The 26,441-nt window shown below is 40.0% G+C and overlaps 1 protein-coding gene across 1 annotated transcript in view; it reads right to left on the minus strand.

The window, feature by feature from the left end:
- PAFAH1B1 (platelet activating factor acetylhydrolase 1b regulatory subunit 1) overlaps window positions 1–26,441 on the minus strand; it is a 50,118-nt gene that overhangs the window by 15,741 nt on the left and 7,936 nt on the right. Inside the window, exons 2-3 of the mRNA XM_033171877.1 lie at window positions 7,510–7,720; window positions 33–117 (exon numbers count right to left, since the gene is read on the minus strand). Of these exons, the coding sequence (XP_033027768.1) occupies window positions 33–117; window positions 7,510–7,541 (117 nt within the window). The 5' untranslated portion in view covers window positions 7,542–7,720. The remainder of the gene's footprint in view (window positions 1–32; window positions 118–7,509; window positions 7,721–26,441) is intronic.

Here is a 26,441-nt window from a genome sequence, read left to right on the forward strand (position 1 = left end):
CATCACACAAGGAATACAAAGTCTGTACTCACCACATCAAGCTCTGCTTCCTTTTTAAAAACAGAGTATGCCTCTTCATAGCCATTAGAACGAAGGTAATCTGCTATCGCTCGATTTCTAAACAAAGTGAGATTTAGGTCTTTAATTAATTTTCTTTTTATAATTAATTCTGTATAAATTTCTCTTCCCCTTCCATTCACAAAGCTATGTACCCAAACATGCTTGACTGGAACAAGTAAAAGAATACCTCCTTCCCTTTTTCTTTGAAAGGGAAATTATGACTAATGGCTAATTCTGACTTGGATTTTGTGCACAATGGTTTATTGAACTTTCTGGTGGTCCTTATAACTTTCCTCCATACTCATTGTAGTATTAAAAACGTTCTTCATGTGCTGTAGGGTAATAGTTATCTACTGCCAGAACTCTGATTGGGAAAAGCATTCTTGTTGTTTTGCCTTAACTTCTCAGATGCTTTAGAGACCTGGACCACTTAATAGGAATGGGGAATTTTGCTGTGGTTCCCTTGTGGTTAGGTGAGCTTTCTACTGTTGTGCCAGAGGGCAGGGGAGATAGAACATCCTCTTCTGACCAATGCAAAATAATCCCAGGGGCTTTTTCCTATTATTCAAATATCTAGACGTTGCTAACTGGAGGTGGTTGTCCAAGGATCTGGAGTTTACCATCATAAGTGTGCTGATGAAATTCAATTATGCTTCTCCTTTTTCTTAAATCCCACTGCGGCAGTGGAAACCCTGAATCATTGCTTGGAACCAGTAATGAGATGGCTGAGAAACAATAAACTGAAACTCAACCCAGGTGTGACAGAAGTGGTGGGAGGTGTAGGATTTTTTGATCAAGTAATTAGTGAACAGGACCTGGACAGTGTCTCATCCATCCTTGAACTGCTGATCCACAGAATGGGGCTTCTCTAGGATTCCTAAGAGGTGGCTGTGGTCCAGAGTGCCTTTTTCTTCACATAGTGCGCCCTATCACTCTAATGCACTCTGTGCAAATCTGCATTTGAAGAGAATTCAAAAGCTTCAACAGGTCAAAAATGCCAGCATCTGTATTTGTAACTGGTACACGCTGCAAGGACCACACAACACCCTAAGAGATCTGTATTGGTTACCTGGTTTTGACCCTAAAAGTCTTATTTAGCATGAGTATCTGAAGCAACATTCCCTCCCATATCTTTTATTTCATATTTTTTGTGTGTCACACACTCCTATATTCACAGAACGGCGCACAAAAATAAAACAAGTAGGAATTTAATTAAAAAATTCACTGAATCAAAATTACAACATAGAAAGCAACATCATAAAAACAAACAGTACAAAAAAAAATATCGTCAAAACCCTACTACTCCCCTCCAAAATCTTGGTATGAGTCGGGTCCTTACTTCTTGTTTAAAATACGAAATGGAAACATGCATCTCAGTGGAGAGTTGCATATACTCAGAGCACCACTGCCCCAGATACCAGACCTCCTATCTCATCCAACAAAGGAACCAACGGGAAGGCCTCATTTGCCAATCTAAAGAGACGAACAGATCAGTATGGGAGAATGAGCTCTTTCAAATCCTTGGGGGTCCCAGGTAATTTAGGTCTTAACTCAATGTAACCACCTTGGATGACACCTTGGGTGTCATCAGCATATTTACTAACACCTCACACCAAATCCTTCAATGACTGCTTCCAGCAACTTCATATAAATAATAAAAAACTGGTTACAAGACACTCCTCTATACATTAGGACCATCCAGAGTCTCCTTTGCAAATGTTCCTGCTAACTGAGGTACTGTGTGTGGTCATATGATCTAGACCAGCATTCACCCACTTGGTGCCCTCCAAATGTTTTGTTGACTACAACTCTCATCACCTGTGACCACTGGCCATTCCAGCCAGGCGCTAATGATTGTTGGGAGTCTGAAACACCCAAATGGCACCAAGATGGTGAAAGCTGATCTATTCTCTTCTTGGCAGTGATATGGCAGTTATGAACTTCCTACCCCGAAAATTTCCCTTGGCAACTTCTTTCAGCCTTTTGAAGGCAGATTGAAAACCTTTCCACTTCAGAGAGCTTTTAGCAGAGTTGCAAAGCTGGCTTAAACTCTCCTCTCTGGTGTTTTAAGAACAATGGACAAACAGGGAGCGAAGATGAGAATGGTTCAATTGAACCTCTCTTCAAATTGGCCTGCAAGAAATTAAACAAAGCTAACATGCATCACCAGAGATAAGGCAACCTGGTACCTAAGACTATTTACTACACAGGTCCCAGTAAATAACTGTTGGAAGGAAGTGCCTCCTGGCCCAGAATCTGCTCCTTGCTGGATGGAGCAGAGATCATGAAGCTAAATGTCATGATCATGACCTCTAAATGTCAACGGGAGAATGAGAATATTCCCATTCTTAATGTCAATTTGTGCTACAATGGATTTTTCCCTTTTATTTGCTTTTTAAAAAATTGCTCATGCGCGCTCTCTCGCTCTCTCCATATATGAAGGCACAGTTTAATTATTCAGTGGAATAAATATAACTAATTTGCAGGGGCTGAAATTTTTGGGCTTTCCCTGCGATGGGGTGTGCGTGTGTGTCCCAATTAACAATCACATTAAACCTCAGTTTATTTTAAACTATGCTTTAAGATGAACAAGCAAAACATGCTTTACTCCTTTCTTCAGTTTTTTAGGGAGGAAATAAAACAGACAGATTTGCCATTCGACATGAACCAGCACTACTAACAAGCCATGACAGCAAGCCAAGAACAAACCTTGCTTTAACATCATGGTTAGGAGAGGAAAAATCCCTGAGTGCTGACTCACACTTTAACATCAAGCCAGCTTCTGGTTTGTTTGCTCCCTGGTACACTGAAGAAAAGAACAGGGAAGCAGCAACACAGGGACTATTGAGCAGCATGCACCACCAGCACATTACTCGTTCACTTTAACTCACAGTTTAAGAACTACATTGCATTGGCTTGGCAGGTTCAGATCTGCACTAACAGGATGCATAAGTCTAATCTAAGCTGTGGTTTAGATGAAAGGAAACTGTGGCCCTTCATATGTTGCTGGACTCCAACCCCCAACATCTTGCTGGAGGTTGGGAGTCCAACAACATCCAGAAGCCCACAAGTTAGCAACCTCTAGTTTAAAACAACTTGAATACTGGCCTTTCTACTGCTCATTTACTATTGCTTTTTATAATGACTAGGTCATGGGTAGGCAAACTAAGGCCCAGGGGCCAGATCCAGCCCAATCGCCTTCTAAATCCAGCCCATGGACAGTCCGGGAATCAGCGTGTTTTTACATGAGTAGAATATGCCCTTTTATTTAAAATGCATCTCTGGGTTATTTGTGGGGCCTGCTTGGTGTTTTACATGAGTAGTGTGTGTGTGTGCTTTTATTTAAAATGCATCTCTGGGTTATTTGTGGGGCGTAAGAATTTGTTCTCCCCCCCCAAAAAAAAAATATAATCTGGCCCCCCACAATGTCTGAGGGACAGTGGACCGGCCCCTTGCTGGAAAAGTCTGCTGACCCCTGGACTAGGTTCATAGCAGGGTGCCAACAGACTTGCAAAAAAAACCCCACCAACTCACTTATCAAATACAAGTTAGGTGAACATTAATCTAATGCCTTCTTCACAACTCTGTCCTCCTGTCATGCAAGTAACATGCACATGAAGATGTCAGCAAAACCTGCACTGCACTGGCCTGCGCAGTAACAGGAAGCACAAGTTCCTTGTGTTCGTTGTTCCTCTGCAACGTCACACCTGCTAATTTGAGGCAGCCCCACCCATACCAGATGGAACAAAAACAAAATGAATCTCTCAAACATATAAATCGCTAACAAGCCAACATGTTAACTCTGAGAGCCAGTGTGGTGTAGTGGGTTAGAGGATCAAATTAGGATATGGGAGATCAGGGTTCAAATACCCACTTGGCCACAAAGTTCACTGGGCGACCTTGGGGACTAGTCACTGCGTCTTAGCCTACCTCACCTCACAAGGTTGGTTTTGATGATTAAATGGGTGCCAGAACCATGTACACCACCTTGAGCTCCTTGGAGAAAAGGTGGGATATACATTCAATAAAATAAAATTTTAAAATGAGAGAGCGTTGACGGTCACGTTGGGGGCTTCGTTGTCCTTGTTTTGGCTATATCACCAAGCTGCACACAGGTGTTGCTGGTCTACAGGGGCATTTTCATTGCAAGTGTTGACAGACATGGGCTAGAATAATAATATTCATTTACAGCAGTGGCCAAACAGGACCAGTGATCAGGGATGATGGGAATTCTGGTCCCAAAACAGCTGGAGGGCCAAATTTGGCAATCACTGATTTACAGGGTCAAAATCAAATGTTGGAACTACTTTGCAGACATTTTCAAGTATTCCTTAAAATACTGGACTATTCTATAGCCTGGTTATCTCTCATCCCATCCCAAATTGCAGGAAGGGGAATAAGAGCCTAAGGGAGAGCTGCTTGCCTAAGGTGGGCTCATGGCTGAATTGGTCTAATAAATCCCACCTTATATCTATATCTGCTAACAGCAGGGTTGACTAAATTTTGCAAGGCTTGGAGGCACTCACTATTTCTTAAAATGAAAGACCAGGAAACAGAAGCTAACCCGGACACACAGCATCACCAATCCCAGGAAGAACAGTGTAAGGGGTTTCACAGTTATGGAGCACGTGCACTTACACACTGTGATAACATAACACAGCCCAAAGAGATGCAGCAACAAACTGTTAGGCCTGGTCTTTACATGCAGCAAAAATGAAGTGGCAGAATGGACTATTTGAATTTCAAACTGAGGCCAGATCAGTTTCTGAATGCTTCGCTGTATTAAAAAAAATGCTCTGCAATCAAAACACTAATACCACAGGGTATCCCTGGTATAGTATCTTTTACCTGGAAGACACTTAGCACACAGGAAAGCAATGAGAAGTGACATTCCCTCCCACCTCATTCTTCTGCATGTGTAGACCATGACTCCAGTTCAACTCCTGAAAACAATTTTAGTTTCTGTTACTAGCAAAAGTGTGGGCAGGCTATTGAACCACACCTTCATTAAAATGCTGTAGTCATCAAATGCTGTAGTCATCAGAGGCACTGTGCAGGCTAGGAGTCACCTTCCCTTGTAAACAGGTGTGTGGGTGTGGGTGTAAAAATACACTAATTTGTGGAAGGCACAGAACTTTGTTTCTCTTTCAAAAAAAAATCTTGCAGAGATATTGTTGAAAGTGTGGCTACAAGGCTTCAGGCTCTGCATAGCTTTCTGCTGCTCCTCATGACTGCCAGCAGAACCATTACTAGACGGACATTTTTAATCAATGAAATCCATCGTGGAGATATAAATTCATCATTTGTCACATAATCTGTCATCCTATTTGCAGATGTTATGCAGTTAAAACTTCAGAACACACAGTCTTTATTCCAACCATTTGCAGTTGTTTTTGAGCTACCATGTGACCAAGAATGGGAAAAAAGCAAGAAGTCAATTTAACAGCAGCAGACATCACAATGCTGGCACATGCTCCAGAGATTAGCATGCATGTCAGTGCAAGCATCAGATATTGACCCCTGCAGTGATGAGGACAAAAGAGACACCCCTGTTCTAACAGATGGTGCTCTGACAGTCAAGGTAGACTGTGGCCTAAATGAAAGGGACCTGGCATTTACTTGGCTGGCTGAAGCAGGACAATATTTGTCAGCAGATCAGTTAGCAATTAACTGACCTATCAGTTAACTGTTCAAATACTGTTGAAAGATCACCTTGCCAGCATTACAGGTTTGCTTAACATAACAGTGTTAACTTCTTGGAATGCCGTAAGTATCTTAACAGGAGTATCAAATAATTTTGTCTACCGCCCAACTCATTCAGAAACAGAAAAGCTGTGCCCTTTGTGTGCAAGTGCTCTCAGCCTCAGCGAATCCTTATCTTGCTTATCCAGTTAACAGAACTCAAACACATTCTACTCACTAAATGCTCTCCTTGGAATATGTAAGCCAACTCTGCCCAAAACCCCCAAAATACAGAAAAATGTCCACCAGCAACTGCAATAGATGTACATTTATGGCAAATAAACCCTTCCTCAAGTGAGCATTACAAATATTTATTCTTCTACATTCACAAATTTTTGTTAGCAATATAGAAACCATATTCTGCAGACTGGGACTGGGTATATTATAGCCATACTTTGAAAACTGCAACAGTTCCTACCCAGTTTTCAGGCCCAACTGAGAAGTGCTGGTTTTGAACTGTAAAGCCCTTCGCAGGTCAGCACTGGGAACATTAAGAAACATCTCCCTCTATATATTATCTAGCAGGTGCTTTCCCCATCCAAGATTTTTCCAGTGGTGACACCCCTGTTGTGGAACACTCTCCTAGAGAAGTTCCACCTGGCACCTTTCTTACTGTCCTTTCAGCAGCAAGTAAAGAAAGACCTTCTTACTTTCCTGTGCATTTTTGATGTGATTTTAACCCTGCTGGTTGTTTTATACTGCATTTATGACTTTGAGGCTTTTAAGATAAATTTGGTATTCAGGTTAGAACAGACATAGGCAAACTCGTCCCTCCAGATGTTTTGGACTACAAATCCCATCATCCCTGACCACTGGTCCTGTTAGCTAGGGTTGATGGGAGTTGTAGTCCCAAAACATCTGGAAGGCCGAGTTTGCCTATGCCTGAGTTAGAATAAAACAATTAAGTTTGTAAACAGTCCTATCACTATAGCTGAAGTGTGGGGTGAAAATATTTAGAAATAAAAACGTATTAGATATTGTACAAGCAAAATACTCATGTTCGTCCACAACCTCACAATATTAAAAACCTGGGGCAAATGACAGGCAGATAGGGAAGAAAAACGGAGTCAGGAATGTACTCAGGCTTTACTGTATAGGTTTCTGACAGGTCTATGTTATTTTTATAAAGAATGTATGCCCAACCAATCAAGGGCACTAAGGATGGTCTACAATAAAACAAAAACTTCATCCTAATACATATTAACAGCATCAACAATCATTAGAACAGCAGCAGCAGGAACAAAATGCTCAGTCCAGATTGAAGACTTGGCAAAGACAGCTATCTGAGCAGTAAAAATAAACCTGAAAAGAACTGGACTTGCCACCTAATTCTTGTAAGGACCTCCATGAATAAGGAACCTCCAGAATGTGGGGTAACTGGGTCCCAATTTGGCCTACAAGGCAGTTTTTCCCAAGCCATTCCCATGCCCATCCACCCCCAAAAAACAAATTAACACCATGGCCAGCACACTCCTTAGCTCCAGAATTTGGAGGATCCCACAAAATTACTAAACCCATTTCTTCATTCTTGCTATGTGGCCAGATCTATTTTTTTTTAAAAAAATTATTTTTTAAAAACTAATGTCTAGTGCATTCTGATTAAGATGCCTACAGAAAGCTTTAAAAATGGTTAAGAAAACATGATCGCCTCCAATCCATAACAGCCAACTGAAAGCAAGGTAAGATTAATATTCTCAGGCTACTCACAGTTCATCTCGTTGCCTCTGTGACAGCACCATTGTGGCTGTGATGTCAAGTTAACGTGATTCAGCTGTCTCCTCCTCGTCAAGCAGCTTGGGATTCTGGGATCCACAATTCAGTCTGCCACAAAGTGGCTTCAACCCAAAGGACAATGTGTCTCCACAAGTAAACTCCACCAAGCAGACAGGATGCATTCAACAAGGACGATTCATTCCATCTAGAAAATGCAAGAGTTTGTGTTGCAGAAGTTGTTCATAGCAATAATTGCACAAAGTACTGACTACTCATTAGACAAATGTTATTTTTATTTATTTGTTGAAAAGCATTCATAAACTGCTTAATAAGTTTTTTAAAAAACTCTTAAGCAGTGTACAATATTCTATTAAAAGACAATTACAGCCTATAGCTAATAAAACATAAAAGCATCTAACACACAGCTAATAAAACATAGCTAATAAAACATAAAAGCATCTAACACAGAAAAAACAACAAGTTCAAACACATTAAACAGGGGCTGATCCTATATCTGGGCAAAAAAGTAAGTCTTGTTGGTAGAAGCTGGGAAAATTAAGGGTTGCATATAATTTTGGCATCAATCATAACAAAGAGAGAAAAGCAACAACTATACAGAGTGCAGGAAATTAATAAATACTTTTGTAATTCCACTAGGGTCGGCCTTTAGAATGGGGGCCAACCTTTAGCTCCATCCTGCCATATGAAATTCACTATTCTGTTTTATTTTTACTACAGATGTCCATCTTGCTCCTCATCCTCTTTCTCTCAGTATGTGGACACATCCCAAGCTTCATATTGGCTTTGTACTGGTTTAATCATTAAGGGAATCATCACTTGATGAGGTGCAAATTAGTTTGCTAGAGACCCTTAGCTACCTTCCCACAGAACTCCAGTTCCAGGCAGGGGTCTCCAAGAAGAAGAAACAACTGTAAAAACAGTCAGTCCTATAGCATAAAAATGCTCTCTCTTCCTCTTAAAATATTTTTAAAACTGAAAATGGTATTGACACCACTAATACAATTCAATACAAATTAGAGAGCAAGTTTCAAGTCATGACTCATCAACCAAAACCCAGTGAACTACAGACAATAGTCCAATAACATTGTAACTACATTCAACATGCAAAAGATTAACAGGCAAGGTTACAGAGTACCATAGTGACCCAAGAACTCAAGTCATTTCTTTCTGTAATCAAGAGTTAATGGCTATGATTGAACACTTCCCCGCTTCTTTATGGGGTACAAACAGGACAGCTCAGTCGGTAGAGCATAAGACTCAATCTCAGGGCCATGGATTCAACCCTCTGTGGGTAAAAAGATTCCTGCATTGCAGGGGGTTGGACTAGATTACCCTTGTGGTTCCTTTCAACTCTATGATTCTATGAAAAGGCATTTACTTTTATATTATTTTTGTATGTTGTCACTGTCTCTCTTATGAAATCTGAAGCCTTGATGACATCAGAATGGCAGGGTTACTTTGCCAAACCGCCACACACTCAATCCATAGAACCTCTCCTAGGCCAGTCCTACAAAAACAAACAACTATCAATGAAACATTTAAAGGGAGATTTGTGACCATCAATTATTTTCAGGTGATAAAGTGCAGCAAAGAGTTTAAAACACCAGACTGAAGTGGTACAACTCAGACACAGGTTTACTACACACATCAATGAAACTAGTCCATACCAACTTTCCTTGGTGGTATTTATTAAAGGTAGCATTCTGTGGAGAGGAGTTTAATGCAGTGCTTTTTTGCTTTTTTTTAAAAAAAAAAAGTTTATGGGTACTCTCATTTTCCTACTCATATTTAAATACTGCCCCTCAATGAGATCAAACTTAGATTCACAAAATGTTTAGGGGTATACAAACCCCCGTGTACCCCCAGAAAAAGCACTGGTTTAATGCATAGCAATATTCAAGCAACAGCACAACAAAATGATTTTTTTAAAAAGAAAACACAACTTTAAGTATCTACACCAAGTGTTAACTTTGCCATGAGCTCACTAGACGGCCTTACTTACCCCATAAGCATTAGGATAATACTGACCCACCCAAAGCTCTGCCTAAATGCTATTTTTAAAATTATCAACGAGGAAGGAAGAGCTGCTCAATATCAGCTTGAGATACTTCGTGTCTCCTGTTTTAAGTACCGGTATATAGTCAGCTTGGGAAGTAAGCCCACAACTTACGCGGGGCTTACATTCCAGGATCTAGCCTAAAGCCAAAATTGCATATACAGTAGTCAAAACACATTGGGTTCAATGGCATGTGGGACTGCCAAAGTCTTTTTTTTCGCAGGCACCTGCCCCTCTTTTTTTTAATTACCAAGCGCACAAAGCTGAATGCGCACAAGTTACGGTAAATGCCAGTAAGTTGCAAGCTTACTGTATCTACATAGTTTTTCATAAAACTTGGGTGTCAAACTATTGTTGGTAAACATGAAACACTTGAGATTTTTCCTGGAAATTTGCACACAGAAAGCAATTCAGCTCCTCAAGAATTTTAGCATTCTTTTACAGATGTTAACTTCATTAGAGTTCTTATTAGCACTACTTTGGAGACTCTTCTTTTATTCCCCCAATATGAGAAGTCACGAACATTTAAAGATTCCAGCAGACCTTGCATGGGATGGGATAGAGGGTTGACTCTTTCGTCTATGATAACAATTTGCTATCATTTTCGGAGTCAGACAGAATATTTGTTGTTGTTGGCCTCACAGACACACACACAGACAGACACACACACAGACAGACACACACACACACACACACACACACACACACACAGTGCCTCTTCTCTCAACTGGCATCATTCCGCTGCTGCAGTTCTCAGCGAGCACAGATGTGCCATTCCGACAAAGAGCTGCCTCTATGATCTTAGAAGGAATCCAAGTACTGCAGGTGTTGCTGCTGTGTAAACAGCAGTGTCGTCATCCTACACAGTGCCAGAAACACTGCCTGGTTCGTATGCATGTACTCTGACAAGAAGTTCTGCATGCCACAAGTCACTAGCAGCGACCAAAGCTAGCAGGCAATCAAAATAAATTAGATCCAGGAAAAGAGGTCAAAGTGCATTAAAAACAAACTGCTTACCATTTGTAGCCTCCCCGTTTTAAAAGAACCGCCAAAAGGATCTACCATATCCACTCATTGCTTTCACTACCAGGGCCAGGTCAGGTGGTCCCTCCCCAAGATTTTGGAACCAACTGCTTATAAGAACAGCAAAAATCTGCTGCGAGGATGATGGTATCAACTGGGCCCCTGAGAACATACCTGCAGCAGTGGGAGGAATAAGTCACTGCAGCTAGGTTGAACAGGCCCCACCCTGTAAGGCAGCCTTTCCCAACACAGTGCCCTTCAGATGTTTTAGACTGCAACTCCTACCAGCCCCAGGCAACATCTGTCAGGGAAGGTGGTTGTAAAGTCAACAACTTCTGCCTGCATTACAGTCACTTCCAAGATGGCATGACTCATTAAGACCTACCGTATTTTTTTGCTCCATAAGACACACTTTTTTCCTCCTGAAAAGTAAGGGGATGTCTGTGCTTCTTATGGAGCGAATGCATGGTCCCTGGAGCCAAATTGCCCAGGGAGGAAAGGCAGATCCTGCTTTTTCTGTTTTAGAAAGAGTTAAAGGCTAACAAGAGGGAAAGAGAGTGTTGAAAAGAACCCGCTCAACAGCTGATTGCAGGAGATCGGGGAGGGAGATAAGGGAGCTAGCTCCCTTCCTGCCCCGCCCAGGCCCCTTGCATAGTAGTTCCTTTGCAAGGGCTGAGGATCCTGGGAAATTGAGTTTTTCAGCCATTTGGGGCTTTCTGTTACTTTTCCTCTTGCTTTCTATTACTTGCTGATGCTTACTGGTTTGCTTTCTTCTTGCTTCCTATTACCTACTGGTGCTTACTGGTTTGTACTGGTTTGCTTTCCTCTTGCTTTCTATTACTTGCTGGTGCTTACTGGTCTGTACTGGTTTGTACTGGTTTACTTTCCTCTTGCTTCCTATTACCTGCTGGTGCTTACTGGTTTCTACTGGTTCGTGTTCCTCTTGCTTCCTATTGCTTGCTGGTGCGTACTGGTTTATACTGGTGCTTACTGGTTTGTACTGGTTTGCTTTCCTCTTGCTTCCTATTGCTTGCTGGTGCGTACTGGTTTGTACTGGTGCTTACTGGTCTGTACTGGTATGTACTGGTGCTTACTGGTTTATACTGGTTTGTGTTCCTCTTGCTTCCTATTGCTTGCTGGTGCGTACTGGTTTGTACTGGTGCTTACTGGTCTGTACTGGTGCTTACTGGTTTCTACTGGTTTGTGTTCCTCTTGCTTCCTATTGCTTGCTGGTGCTTACTGGTCTGTACTGGTGCTTACTGGTTTCTACTGGTTTGCTTTCCTCTTGCTTCCTATTACTTGCTGGTGCGTACTGGCTTCTACTGGTGCTTACTGGTCTGTACTGGTGCTTACTGTTTTGTAAGCAATGCTTTTCCCCCTTTGCAAAAGCTGCACAAATCTGAACTGATCCTTTGCAAAAAAAAGCTGTAAAACTTTGAGCTGATTCTCAAAAAAACCATGGGTTTTAGAGGAGGAAAACCAGAAAAATATTTTTTCCCTTGTTTCCTCCTCTAAAAACGAGGTGCGCCCTATGGTCCGGTGCGCCCTATGGAGCGAAAAATACGGTAATTTGTTTTTGGCTATAAGCAGCTCATTTCCCTTCAAGCTGGTCATTGTAAGAACTTTTTATCAGGAGCCTGATGTCATTTTTCTCTTCCCTCTCCATCACTTTATTCTTTTGTGTCACATCTTTTCAGATTCTTAGCCTGAAGGTAGGGACTGTGTTGTTTATATTACTCTTAAGCCATTCTTTCTCAAGAAAGGGGTATAAATGCTGTGACTAGTAAGTATTTTCCCAAAAGCACAAACAAGCAAGTCTGGAAGTCTGCATCATAATTCTGAAACAGAAGCAGAAAGAACATCTGCAATAATTTATGCACATTAAACTAGTCTACACTTGGGAAGAACTAATGCATGACTCCTACTGAATTCCATCTGATCATCCTAAATTTCTCATTTTTCTACATGAGGAGGACTAGAAGAATGCTTGTAAGCTGGAGGTTGGAATTCTAATGGCAGCAAATCAATATTTTGTTGGGATACTAACAGTCTCAAACCGAATCCAATATTACTTGACTCTAAAGGGATTTACATTGTCTTGAACAACAGCCAGTCTTGCTGAATAATAAACTGCATTTGAAATTAAGGAGGCTTTCAAAATGAAGAGTCAGCCGTTTTAAAAAGATGCAAATCAATTTTATGAGCTTTAGCAGCTTTTTTGATCCTACCTGATATTCTGCACTCCATGCCAAGCAGAATAAGACCACCATCCAGTGATATTCTTTAATCTTTTTGCAAGGTGCTTCTTAACCTTGAAGCAAATCTATTTCAACCTTCATTCTAAACATAGAGCTGGAGAGGTTAGTGTAAGTCACCAAATCCAACCCATGCTAGATTTGGCCTGGCCAGGGAGGATCCCCCAAAATCAGCTGTTTTAACTCCTTTCTCTCTGTCAGAGGCCCAAGCAAAGAACATTGCACTCAAAGACCTGGCACAACCTTCCATATTTCATTATCACAATGGTTAAGCTAGAGAATCAATCAAAATCAAGTTGTAATCACCCTACAACAGTATACCTAAATGAAATATCCTTCTGCCTCTAAGTAAAGTGGTTGGGGGGGAAACAACTAGAGTTGAGTTAAAAAAAACAATGGTGAGTTAAATGGCACTTATGTGCATGCATGTTTCCTTGTCCTCTTCAAATAAGATCATTCCTCAGGATAGCTGCACAAGTACGTACAAAGCACAATAAAAATGGCTTTCCTGGGTGAAAGGAAGTTTGCTACCCTTTATAAAGCAAGTGACAAAAATACAAATCAGATCCTTTTTGTTTCCTCTCAGCTGTGACCCACTGAGAACGGAGCCACTGCCTCTCTGCCTAGGTCCACTCAAACGTTATCATCAGGACCCATTTCTTGCTGCAAGGCTAAAGCACACTCAGAACAGAGATCAGCTTCCTACCATATCAAATAAATTCTCAGTAATTACAAATAACTATCCTGCTTCTTTTAGGATTATCTGATTGTATAAAGAGTACAAAACATCACTGTTGGTGTTGAAAGCCTGGGAGTTCATGGACTTGAGTCTTTTCTTAACAGATACCTACTTACAGTATATTCTGGCGTATAAGACTACTTTTTAATCCAGGGAAATCTTCTCAAAAGTCAGGGGTCGTCTTATACGCCGGGTGGAAAATCTGTGGTTGAGTATATCTCAAACTCTATATTTTAACTGGAAAAGTTGGGGGTCGTCTTATACGCCCAGTCGTCTTATACGGTATCTAAAATGAGAGCTGAAAATTATTTCCAGATCCAAAAGGCCTGTATCAAATTTTTTAAATGGAAGATAGAATCTTTTTTTCTAGCCTAGCATGCAGGCACCTAGAAATCCAATATAAGTAGCTTTGATTTTGAATAAATTTAGTTTCAGGTAGAAATAAGAGTTTGATTTTGATACATGACATTTGCTTTTTTTCCAGCTTAAAAGGTTTTGATTTTCAAAATAACAATGATAGCATACAATGTAGAAAGGGCTGCAGATCTGTGGTGGAGCACATGCTCTGTGCACAGAATATCCAAGGTTGAATTCCCAGTATCTCCCAAAAGGGCTTGTAGAGACTGCTGGTCAGAAACATCCTGAAGACCTACTGCCAGTTAGTGTAGTAGACAGTAATGAACTGGAAGGACCAAAGGTCTGAAATAGCGTTAAGGCAGCTTCCTATGTTCCCAAGTGTGCAATTTTCATCAAATGAACAGAGGCAGGGGGGAAAAATGATGTTGGACAATACAGCAGCATGCCATATGTGACAGGGCTGCCATATTCTGAGGATCAAAAACCCAGACACACACACCCCACCATCGGGACACACACACCCCACCATCCCGCATCTCCCTCGCTCACCCCCTCCCTGCCGGTCTGCTCCCTCTTCCTTCCCCTCTCTTACCTTTGCTGTCTTTGGCCTCCTGCTCATGATGGGAGGCTGAGCGGCCCTGGGAAAGCCACCCCACTTCCTGTTCCAGGACACAGTGCCTTCTGAGCATGTGCATGCCCCACAAAAAAACCAAAAACATAATAAAAACCCAAACCCGGACATTTAATCCAAAACGCAAAAAACTGCCCAGATAGGTGTGCTGGCCGCCAAAATAAAGACATGTCTAGGAAATCCCAGACGTATGGCAACCCTAATGCATGACAACTAGAGTGTATTGTATTTTACTACTTCCCTGGTCACCACTGGTTCCATACAGCAAAGTGCATGGAATTCACTCCAGGCAAGTACTGTAAGCAGAGTGGGCAAGTAGGGAGAGATCAGTTTTTTTCCTGTGTCATCACTGTGCTTCTAAACTACAAAATTTACCTGTTTAAAAATACTCATTGTTTATTGGCTTTTCTTCACCTAAATTTGATTGCTGTTGAAATTCCTCACACAGAGCTTACTGTGGAAGATGTGCAACCTATATGGAATCAAATCGCATTGAAAGCAAATGCACTTCCTAATAATTATAGAAACACACAGTTGTGTCTAAATAGAATTACCATGGTGCATTAGCTGCTATTTATATGCTAATACCAAGAGAGACTAAGGACCCTGACCTTTTGATCTGGTTAAAGTGCATTTACTCCACATGGATGGCTATCCACACACAACCAGTGCATCATTCAAGTAGGTAGATTGCCTTTTAAGTTCACCAGAGTTGCCACGTCCATAGAACTGACACAGTAACCACATTCAGACACAAAGCTAAACCAGGGGCTTAATGCCACAGGAACAAAAATTGGCCTCCCAGGTACACATGCTCCCCTTCAATTTTCATGAGTAGGTTTCCTGAGTTCAGAAACTTTTGCTTCTGCTTTTAGTTAAGTGTAGCTTATAATTTCATCCAAACCAGGAACTGTGGTTAACATTAACTAGGGTTACTTTCAGAAAGCCAGCTTCACACCCCGTGGCTTGTTTTGAGACTAAACATAGCAGTTGGTCGGTTGGTTGGTTTGGATAAAAAGTGCTGTACAGAAGGAGCCCAATAGCCTAGGATGACTATACCTGATCATAATAGTGCTAAAACCATGGTAGCTCTAAACAAGATAAGAATGCTGCAGACTGTCTGTGTGTCTTAAAGGACAAGCAAGCCGGCTAGTACACCTTTTGTGACTTAATTCTTGAAAACTTTTATGCAGGACTAGATTAATGGTTGTCAACATTATAACCACTACATACTAAAACAAATAATCACACTCTTACAAAGTTACTTCGTGGGAAAGTTAGAAATCTTTTAAGTATTCATCACCAAAAATCCAGACACCAAAGCTGCTTCCATGCAAGAATGCAGTGCTTCTCAGTACTAATACTTTGAGATGTGTTTTAAAGAAGAGTGCAAGTCTAACTTAGTTCCCCACACAAAAAAGTGCTTTCTGAGACATAGAGAAGTCTAACTTAATTTATACCAATTTCAATTGAGCTGCTAAGCTATCAGCAGTCAAAATTTTCTAGAAGCTGTCCATCAACAACCAATAGGTTGGCAGAGTACAGTTTTATTCACCATTTTGCTCCCCTCCAAAATATTTCATATACAGTACACATTAATACAAATGACTACTTATTGAAGAATCTCTCAATTTACCATCACCAAAAAATTACTGCAGGAAAAGGGTTGGGATTCTCAACCATCCATTAGCTACAAACCCTTCTTAGATGATGATGGTGGTGATGATAAATTAATTTTATTCATACCCTACCCATCTGGCTGGGTTTCCCCAGCCACTCTAGGCAGCTCCCAACAGAATATTAAACAGAATAAAACATCAAACATTAAAAACTTCCCTAAACAATCAATGAACAAAGCCTTAATTTGTGACCTAAGTATCACATACAACAGGAAACTGAGGAGAATAATTAGATGTTAGATTTTTCAACTAGGAAAAAAAAATCTGTATCAGCCACTTGCCCCTATGGGAGAAGTGGAATATAAATGCAATCAATCAAAAAAAAATTCAAAATGTCAAAAGCATTCATACCCAAGCTTGTTTTAGGTTTTTATTCTACGCTGTCCCAAAGGCTTGGAATAGTTACAACACATCCAAGCTAAAATATAAAATATGGGAACAGCAAGATCAAATCAAATTTCTAAAAACCTACTCAATGTAACCTGAGCTTGCCAGTAAGTGCCCACCTTACAATTTTTCCTGGAAAATGTTTGATGTTGTATTCCTGTTGGAATAGCTAGGATGTTATTACCAATTTTCATACCACCTTCCATAAGAAGATCCAAACACAGCTAATGTATCCTAAAAATATTTTCATCATAATACAGCCAAGTACCAGGGGTGTCAAGAGGATTTTATGGGTGCAGTGCACTGTATGTTGATTGCGTCCTCTATGTTAGCAAGGGATGGCACACACTTACATACGCTTTGTGACATAATTTTAGTAACATTATTTGTTTGCTACTTAATTGTAAATAAAGCCTCTAAGCAGTTTATTAAAAAATATATACATTGGGATACCTAATAAACATAAATGTTAAAGCAAGTTTCTTAAATAAATAAATAAAATCAAGCATTAAAAATATAGAGGCTAAAATTACGTAAGAAAATGCACACTGACCTACCTGGGTAGGCTTGGCTAAACAAAAAACAGTTGGCAAATTTGTATCCTTTTTTTGTAGATGGGGTGAAGGGCCCAAAAGCAAATCAGGGACCAAAACTGTTTTTCCATGTTTAAAAGGACTCAACCAACAGTTGTTAAAGGCTCAACAGCCCTGCTCAAACCAGCTCTAAAATCATATAAAGAACTTTCATGGTTTCATGAGGTGTGTAAAGCAGTTTATGTTACCAGTGACATCTCCCAACAGATGAATTCTCGCCAGCAGAAATACACATTCTGTTGCAAGAGCAGACGCAGTATTTTAAGTGGTAGGCTAGAGTAGAGGTCAAAAGATCAAGATTTGAAGCAACCAAGATTCAGGTGCCCATGCTAGGATAAATTCAAGAGTAAACTGTTTAAAAGAAAGCAGTGTATTCTAACAGCATTTAGCGAACATCAGCATGAGTCAAGCTGCCTTTTGTGTTTTTTGAGCAAAACCAATTTGAGCCTTGAAATATACACAAACAGATCCATTTAAGTGTCTATTCCAGCAACAAAATCAAAGACACACACCCCATTTCCCCATATGAGTGGGCACTCTATCAAGCTTCTAAACATGTTACTGCCACCATCTATTTAACAGCGCTTTTGCACACACACTGTATTTCCATATTTTTAAAAAACCAACACAAAGAACACTAACACTAGATGACACTTAGGTGGGCAGAGTGCTGTTGTGCTCAGGTCCTTCCCATAGGAAATTGGTTGGCGACTGTGAGGACAGGATGCTGGACTAGATGGGCCACTGGCTTGATCCAACAGGCTCTTGTTATGTTTTTTAAGTAAGTTTGTTTGTCTTACGCAGGTTTTATTCCAACTCATAATACTAGGCTGTGCATATGTGTGTCATAAAAAAATCTCTAATAAAAAGACTGATTTGCATTGGCTTTGGCTTTACTTGCTCTCCACTCAACCCCTACAGCACCAGCCATGGAGAGCCACTTGGAAATTCACCTGTTCCTCCCCAATTAATATTTATTGTGGCGAGTGCTTTTCCGAGGTCTCTAAAACAGAACAAAAATTTAAATCCAACCATGTATTTCTTAGTGCTTTTTTAAGCTACATGATGTCTCTTGAACCTGTCCAGCTTAATTTTATTCCTATTCTATGTTAAGGAGTTCAGTAAGAAAAGTGTTCATCCAGCCTTTGTGCTGCCATTTCTTAATCTTGTACATCTCTTTTAGAAAAGGGAGGTGGAGAGTCAAAAGAACACATCCACCTACTTCTAGCTATCTCCATTTCAGTTATAGCTGTTTCATCTTTCACTTTTGATATTAATACACTGCTAACTTAATCTTTCATATAGATAAAAGTACAGCACAGAGTGCCAACAATGCGGTCAAAGGTTTGACTGCTGACCAGTATCATAAGACAAAACAACGGGAAAGTTGAAAACCAACGTCCAAGTGCAGCAGGAACATTTTTTTTGCCTTGCCTGCTCATAACACATAAAATAAAAAGAATTTTTATAAAATTCACTTTAGAGACATCATGTAGAAGAAATAGCACGTGAAAAGTTAAGAAGTTAGTTTCGACAGTGGTACCTTGGGTTACAAGCACCTCGGGTTACAAGCACTTCAGGTTACAGACTCCGCTAACCCTGAAGTAGTACCTTGGGTTAAGAACTTTGCCCCAGGATGAGAACAGAAATCGCGCGGCAGCAGAAGGCCCCATTAGCTAAAGTGGTACCACAGGTTAAGCAATGAGCTGTACAGCTGTATGCCATAATCATCACAACAAATAAAGGCTTGACATATCTTGCTTTGCATGTCATGAGTCTATCTCATATGTTAGTTTCACCTTTTAAGTTGAATTACTGAAATAAATGAACTTTTCCACAATATTCTAATTTTTCAAGTTTCACCTGTAAATGTAAATGCTGCTTTAGATCCAAATTCTACTAGGAACTAAACTAAAGCCTAGATCTTTTGTAAGCGATTATGAAGCTGCCATTTTTTTAAAAAAGTAATCTTACTCTCCCCCCTTTTAAACACTCACACAGAATTGTCACAAGTTCCTGTTCACAATATAAGGGCGGGGGGGGTAGTATTTTGGCACTGTAGTTTTGAAGGTATATTGACACAAAACAATGATGCATAAAACATAGTAAAATATGAGTGGTCTCATTATGCCAAAAAAAACTCCAGATGCTTAAAAACTAACATTAAAACTGGGCACCTCTCATAAGCATGATATAAAAATGCAAATACATAACTAAGTATTTTCATACTTGGAGAGGGGAACAAGATATTCTCATCTTCCAAGGGGAAATGGCATTAAGCATCTTGGCTAGCTGCTGTTCTTCAAAGTTTTGATGAGGACACAAATACCAAACACCGACACAATGATTTGGGCCTGGAGAAAACTGGTGGCTTCATTTAAGGAAAGCACTGGGCAATCTCTTTCTGAATTCATGTAAAGGGTGGCTGAATGGTTTCTCCTTTTTTTGCCAAATCATTTTTATTAATTTTCCAATCATAAAAATCACATCATATATTTATAAATATCAATTAATCCATATAGTCCAATTAGTTCAAATAAATCCAAATAAATTGCCGAAGGGTGACTGAATGGTTTCATTAAAGTCACATTTCTTTAAAGATCCTGAGCTCTGCCAGATCAGATCAAAGGTCCATCTAGTTCCTGTTTCCCAGTGACCAACCAGGTGATTTGAACAGCCTACAAGCAGAACATGATGGCAGCAACTTTTGTCTGCTGTTCCTTTGCAACTGGTAGTTGGTGGCATACTGCCTCTGATTTAAAAAAAAAAAACACCACATTTTTTTATTCTCCATCCCGTTTGCATATGTCCTAGTAAAGGCCTGATCCCACGTCTTGAAAGCTGCAATCCTGAAGTAAACTTAATTGGAAGTTAGACATAGAAGGGCTTGCTTCTAAGTTAACATGCTCAGGATTTCACTGTAATGCAGAAAACAATTCCTGAAGTTACTTCTGAAGTTTTTCAATATAATATTATGCTTAAAGAGTAGATCATACTTAAAGTTTGGTAGGGTATACCGGTATGTAAACCTAATCTAGGGAGTTGATTGTTTAATCTGTTTTGCAGATCATATATTGAACTGCTGGCCCTAATAACAGCTATGCTGTTGGTTTTCCTGTATGAGCAAAACAAGCACCCGAATGCTACACACACAAACCCTCTCACCCTTTTCTATAAGCGTGTGTGTGTGTGTGCGGCACAGTTCCTTGAGTGATAATCACCTGATATTTTAATACACTTTAAGAATTACAGTGCAAGTAATTAACAAGGCAGATATCCATTAGATTAAAAGGAAGGTACCGTATTTTTCGCTCCATAGAACGCAACGGACCATAGGGCGCACCTCATTTTTAGAGGAGGAAACAAGGGAAAAAAATATTTTTCTGGTTTTCCTCCTCTAAAAGCCCTTTTTGTGTTTTTTTTTGTTTGTTATTTTTGAGGATCAGCTAAAAGTTTTGCAGCTTTTTTGCAAAGGGAAAAGCCCTGGCTTTTTTGAGGATCAGCTAAAAGTTTTGCAGCTGTTTTTGCAAAGGCAAAAGGCTTTTTTTAGGATCAGCTAAAAGTTTTGCAGCTTTTTTTGCAAAGGGAAAAGCCCTGGGGGTTTTTTCCCCCGAGGATCAGCTAAAGGTTTTGCAGCTTTTTTTGCAAAGGGGGAAAAGCAAAGCTCCTTTTGCAAAGGGGGAAAAGCGAAGAGGAAAAGCCCGATTTTTATGAGGTTTAACTCACATTTCTGAAAAATCTTAAGGAAAGGGAGCCATTTCTACAGTTTCCAGACAGATAATCTAATCAGCCAGTCACATGTCACAGTCACGGCAAGGCCTGCGACAAATTACAGGGCAAAATATTAAAAACGAATTGACTAGCAGCAGCGAGCCCCTGGCTGATCAGCTGAATCAATTCTTTAGTCGTTTTGAGGTGGGAACTGGAACTACCGTCACCACAGCATTGGCTACCAGCACATCATCAGAAACTATTACTGATAAACAACCACTTTTATTACAGACTTCTGATGTACAACGTGCTTTTCGGAACATTAATATCAGGAAGGCAGCTGGACCGGATGGAATCACGGGACGAGTTGTTAGGGACTGTGCTGCAGAATTAGCTGGTGTATTTACGGACATCTTTAACCTATCCTTGTTGCAGGGTTCTGTCCCTACCTGCCTGAAGACATCGATTATAGTGCCAGTCCCTAAGCAGTCAGTGGTGGTATCTCTCAATGACTACAGACCAATAGCCTTAACATCTATCGTTATGAAATGTTTTGAGAGATTGGTGCTGGATTATATTAAGGCTGGTCTTCCATCCACTCTAGACCCGTTCCAGTTTGCATACAGAAGTAATAGATCTACTGATGATGCTATCTCTATTGCTGTTCATACTGTACTGAGTCATCTAGAACAACAGGGAACCTACGCAAGGCTGTTGTTCGTGGATTATAGTTCTGCTTTTAATACAATTTTACCAGACAGGTTATTTTTTAAAATGACCAATCTGGGTATACATCAGAAGATCTGTTTGTGGGTAAGAAATTTCCTGACTGATAGGCCGCAGACAGTGAGAATGGGATCTTACTATTCTTCTACCCTAGTATTAAGCACAGGAGCTCCTCAGGGATGTGTGTTAAGCCCTTTTCTTTATTCCCTGTACACATGTGATTGCACCCCACTGTATAATTCCAACACAATCATCAAATTTGCGGATGATACAACAGTGGTGGGGCTCATTAGTGAGAATGATGAGTCTGCTTATAGGAAAGAAGTACAGGGGTTAATTCAATGGTGTAAAGAAAATAACCTTATGCTTAACACCAAAAAAACCAAAGAACTTATAATTGACTTTAGGAGAAAGAAAAGTGTATTTTTACCATTGCACATAAATGGCGAGGAGGTGGAGAGGGTTGGCAGTTTTAAATACCTGGGCATTTACATCTCCGAGGACCTCTCATGGACTGTAAATATTAATATGGCTGTGAGGAAGGTGCAGGGGAGGTTGTATTTCCTGAGAATGCTCAGGGGATTGAATCTATCTCAGCACCTACTCCTGTCCTATTATCACAGTACCATTGAGAGTGTCTTAACCTATAGTATACTATCGTGGTATGGGAGCAGCTCTGTAACGGATAAAAAGGCTTTACAGAGAATAATTAAAATTGCCCAGAATGTTATTGGGCTCCAACTACCAACCCTGGACGAGATCTTCACGTCTCGCTGTTTGAAGAAGTCACACAACATCCTGAGAGATCCCACCCATCCTGCTCACAACCTTTTTGAACTGTTGCCTTCGGGCAGAAGATACAGGATAATGAAAACTCGAACCACACGCCTTCTGAATAGTTTCTATCCAAGAGCTTTGATTGCACTTAATAATGATCTCAGGGTCAGTAGTAAGTAATAGTAAGCAGTGAGTAGTAGGGAATGAGACAGGCTCTTAGGTTATGCTATGCTTTTAATAGGTTATGTTATACGCTGGATTATGTTATGTTTTAATAGATTATGTTTTAATAAGGATGAGAGTGTTGGAGATATGTGCAAATGTGTATGGTAAATCCGGTCTTTGGGTGTTTGATTTTCGTTGTTGTGTATACTGTGTATATACGGACAATGACAATAAATAAATCTTATCTTATCTTATCTTATCTTACATGTCCTGGGGAAACAAACAACCTCCCTCTGCAGCACATTCAACAAAGGAGGGCGGGGCTGAAAGGGAGCCGGGACTCTTATCTCTCTCCCGATCTCTTGCTGATCAGCTGCTGAGCGGGGTCCTTTCAACACTCCCTTTTCTCTTTGTAAAATAAAAAGCATGATCCTCTTTTGGCCCCTGGGCAATTCAGCTCCAGGGACCACCATTCGCTCCATAAGACGCACAGGCATTTCCCCTTACTTTTTAGGAGGAAAAAAGTGCGTCTTATGGAGCAAAAAATACGGTATTTAAAACTCCTCAGTGCAATTTGCATGTGCACTACAGTTCACTGTAAGAAAAATTAAGTCGCTCGAAGATGGAAGGCAATTTGTAACATGAAAAGATTCAAATTCTTAAGTTTATTCAGAGAAAACTGCTTTTTCAATATTTCATTTCCCATTATAGGAAAGATCAGAGAGAATGCCTAATGACCCAAGTTCTGCACTACCTGTTCACAATTCTACTGCTACTTTATTAGTCACATCTTCCCTGACTTGCCTCTTTACACCAGTACTGCAGCTGTTCCATATACCTTTGAAGGCAGAACAATATAACCATTTTGAAAAGGGTATGTCAGATTTATTTATTAGAGAAATTGGAGAAATTGGTAATTTGATCCAAGAAGTATACACATAGTGCTTAAGAACAGCCCTCATTAGTTATTAATAATTAAAAGGAGTGTTTATATTGCTTGATCCAAGCTCTGGAAAACTGAAGCTTTGGCCCAGCAAGAAACTGTGGAAAGAGGAATGTTGAAGGCAGGATTTTAATTAATAAAGTGGCACACTTAATCACCACACTTCCCTACAATTTATATGGGCTCTTCAGTTACTGGAACAGATAATAACATATACAGATTCATATCTGATTGGTTTTTTTTAACGTCAATATTAGATAACTCCCCTCCAACCCCATAAGTTTTATGTAGAGAAAGCTTCTGCCACTAATGGCCAGCCAAGCATCTGCCACAGAAATTGGTGGCCATCTCTTTGATTTCCCTTGGTTACAACAATAAACAGCGACAAGGTCTAAAAGGCAATGAAACAGAATGCAACAGAATTGGATGGTAGGATTTACAAAGAGAGAATACTCTCCCTTATATGCATTCCTATGTAGTTAGCCCATCGCATCCAAATCATAACATGCTGCAAAGAGAACACATCATCATGGTGTTACGAGTTCTCATTTTTCATGGTCAAGGAGAAAAACATCACCACATTTTAAGCAACTTAGCAACTCAGTGCAGTACACATCAGTTCTTCATGGATTACTTATCTGGATTACATGCGGTGACTGGTTGGGATGAGAGAAAGCCACTGATGGGCAAAATGCTCTGCTTGGAGGAGGTAAGACAACCATATTACAACTACAGTGGTACCCCGCTAGACGAAAAACTCGCTAGACGAAAGGCATTCGCTAGCGGAAGGCTGTCTCGCAAGACGAATTTGTCAATGGGCTTGCCTCACAAGACAAAAAAAATTCCGATTTTTTTCCCCCCGTCAAACTGCTCTTCCCCCGTTGGTGCTTCGCAAGACAAAATTTTCGCTATGACAGCACTCGCAGAACGAATTAATTTCGTCTTGCGAGGCACCACTGTACAAAACTCTGTAAACATACTCCATCTCAGACCAGCTGCAGGATTACAAAAAGTAGCTCATACTGAAACATTATGAACAAAAGGATGTATATTCCATCTTAAATCAATCATTTTTGTTACCTGACAATAACTATGAATCCATTTCCAAAAGGAAATGGATTAAAACATATGCATTAAAGAGAAAGGACAGATACCGTAAGTCAATAGCAATTAGGAAAAAATTTGATTGCATCAATTAATCACTGATTACAAAATAGTGTGTTCTCATCAGAAACAACTCCTGATAAAGTCTGATCAGTACTGATGGACAATACAATTTAGGAACATCTTCTGATCCAGGCATAGAGATGTTCCAAAGAATAAAATGCTTGGGTTGTATCCAACTAAATTTTCTTAAGAGTAGACACACAGTACACATTTAAATTAATGGGCCCAAGTTAGTCAGCCATTATTTTCAACAGGTCTACACTCACTGAGTGGGGTTATTTTCAACGGGTCTACACTCACTGAGTGGGGTTAAGAAAGCTAGTCAACATTGTTTGAAGCTTAATGATAATTTAATGACATGTCTAAACTGACAAGGCATCAGCTTGCAAACCACAATGTTGAACAAATGGTTTGAAGGGGACTTGCAGACTGTGGTTTGGTGTGATGCTTGAATCAATAAACTATAGTTTAAAACATTGCTCTGCCTCTGGAGGCTACTTCCTTGTAGTGAACTTGCAAAGCAAAGAAGCTGTAAGCTACGTTTGTATGTCTGCTTAGCATAACAACCATCGTTACAATGTTGTTTAAATTCAGCCATTTGCTTTATCTACCAACAATGCAGTCCTAAGGCATATAGCGCAAAGCTTCTTGGAGGAAGGGCAGTATAGAGATGTAACCAGTAAATGAAGATGAGACAACCTAAAGTGACTTTAGGATTGTTTCCAGTGCTAATCCTATTCAGTGAGCTGCAAAGCAGAATTCAAACCTGAACCCATTCCCCACACTTAACCCAACCCTTTGGCCCCTAAAGAACCATGGCTCTCAAACAGCCCCCATTGTTAATCTGCTTTATGTCCACAATGTAGATATCCCTTCAAGTGCCATTTCAGCACTAGCTGAGCACTGATTTTCTGTGTCCAATCTCTAACAAAGATACACTTTAAAGAAATACATCAGAAGCGAAAATTATGAAAAGCATTATGAAAATTATGCTGAAGAGAATGCCAACATCATCTAAAACAGTACGGTTAACATTTCCATGATGTGTCAAAAAAAAGAATGGGAAGAGAAATTTGATATCCCAGAAACAATGGCTTCATAGATGCCTTGAGCACCAGTAAGTGGCTCCCTCAGAGAAAACCTTTTTGTTCCAGAAGATCCATCCAAGAACTTGTTGGACACATTAAGCTTAAACAACTCATTGCTGGTTAAGCTGAGCACACACAATGTTTCAGAATTGTCAGAACAGTTGCTTCATTTAATACCTCAACTTAAAAGGCACATTTAAAATTGTCCTCCTAATGCGTTATCAGACACTGCTTTACAAGAGCAACCTCTTAAGACTGCAAATTTTTATTTATCAAACATACCAACATTCTTAACACTGTAAGCATAACTAAACCACCTAAAAGCACTGCAGGAATTTGGATGGATGAAATTTTAAAATAGTATTTGGTTTGGAATGAAGTTGACGGTACTCAAACTGACACTGTATGAACTCCTAATGTTGATTGTAAGAAAACTTAGAACAGAATGGCTAAAAATGTATTGTGTATCTGTTAAGCTGACAGATCAATTTATTTGGGAAGCTGTCATTGACAGAATTAAATTGTATGATATTTTTTAAGTTCTTACAAGAGGAGAGGAAATAAATGTTATTTTGGATTGAACTTCATAAATTTCAATTATACTAAAC

This window comes from Lacerta agilis, chromosome 15 (genome assembly GCF_009819535.1).
Source record: "Lacerta agilis isolate rLacAgi1 chromosome 15, rLacAgi1.pri, whole genome shotgun sequence".
Lineage (NCBI taxonomy): Eukaryota > Metazoa > Chordata > Lepidosauria > Squamata > Lacertidae > Lacerta > Lacerta agilis.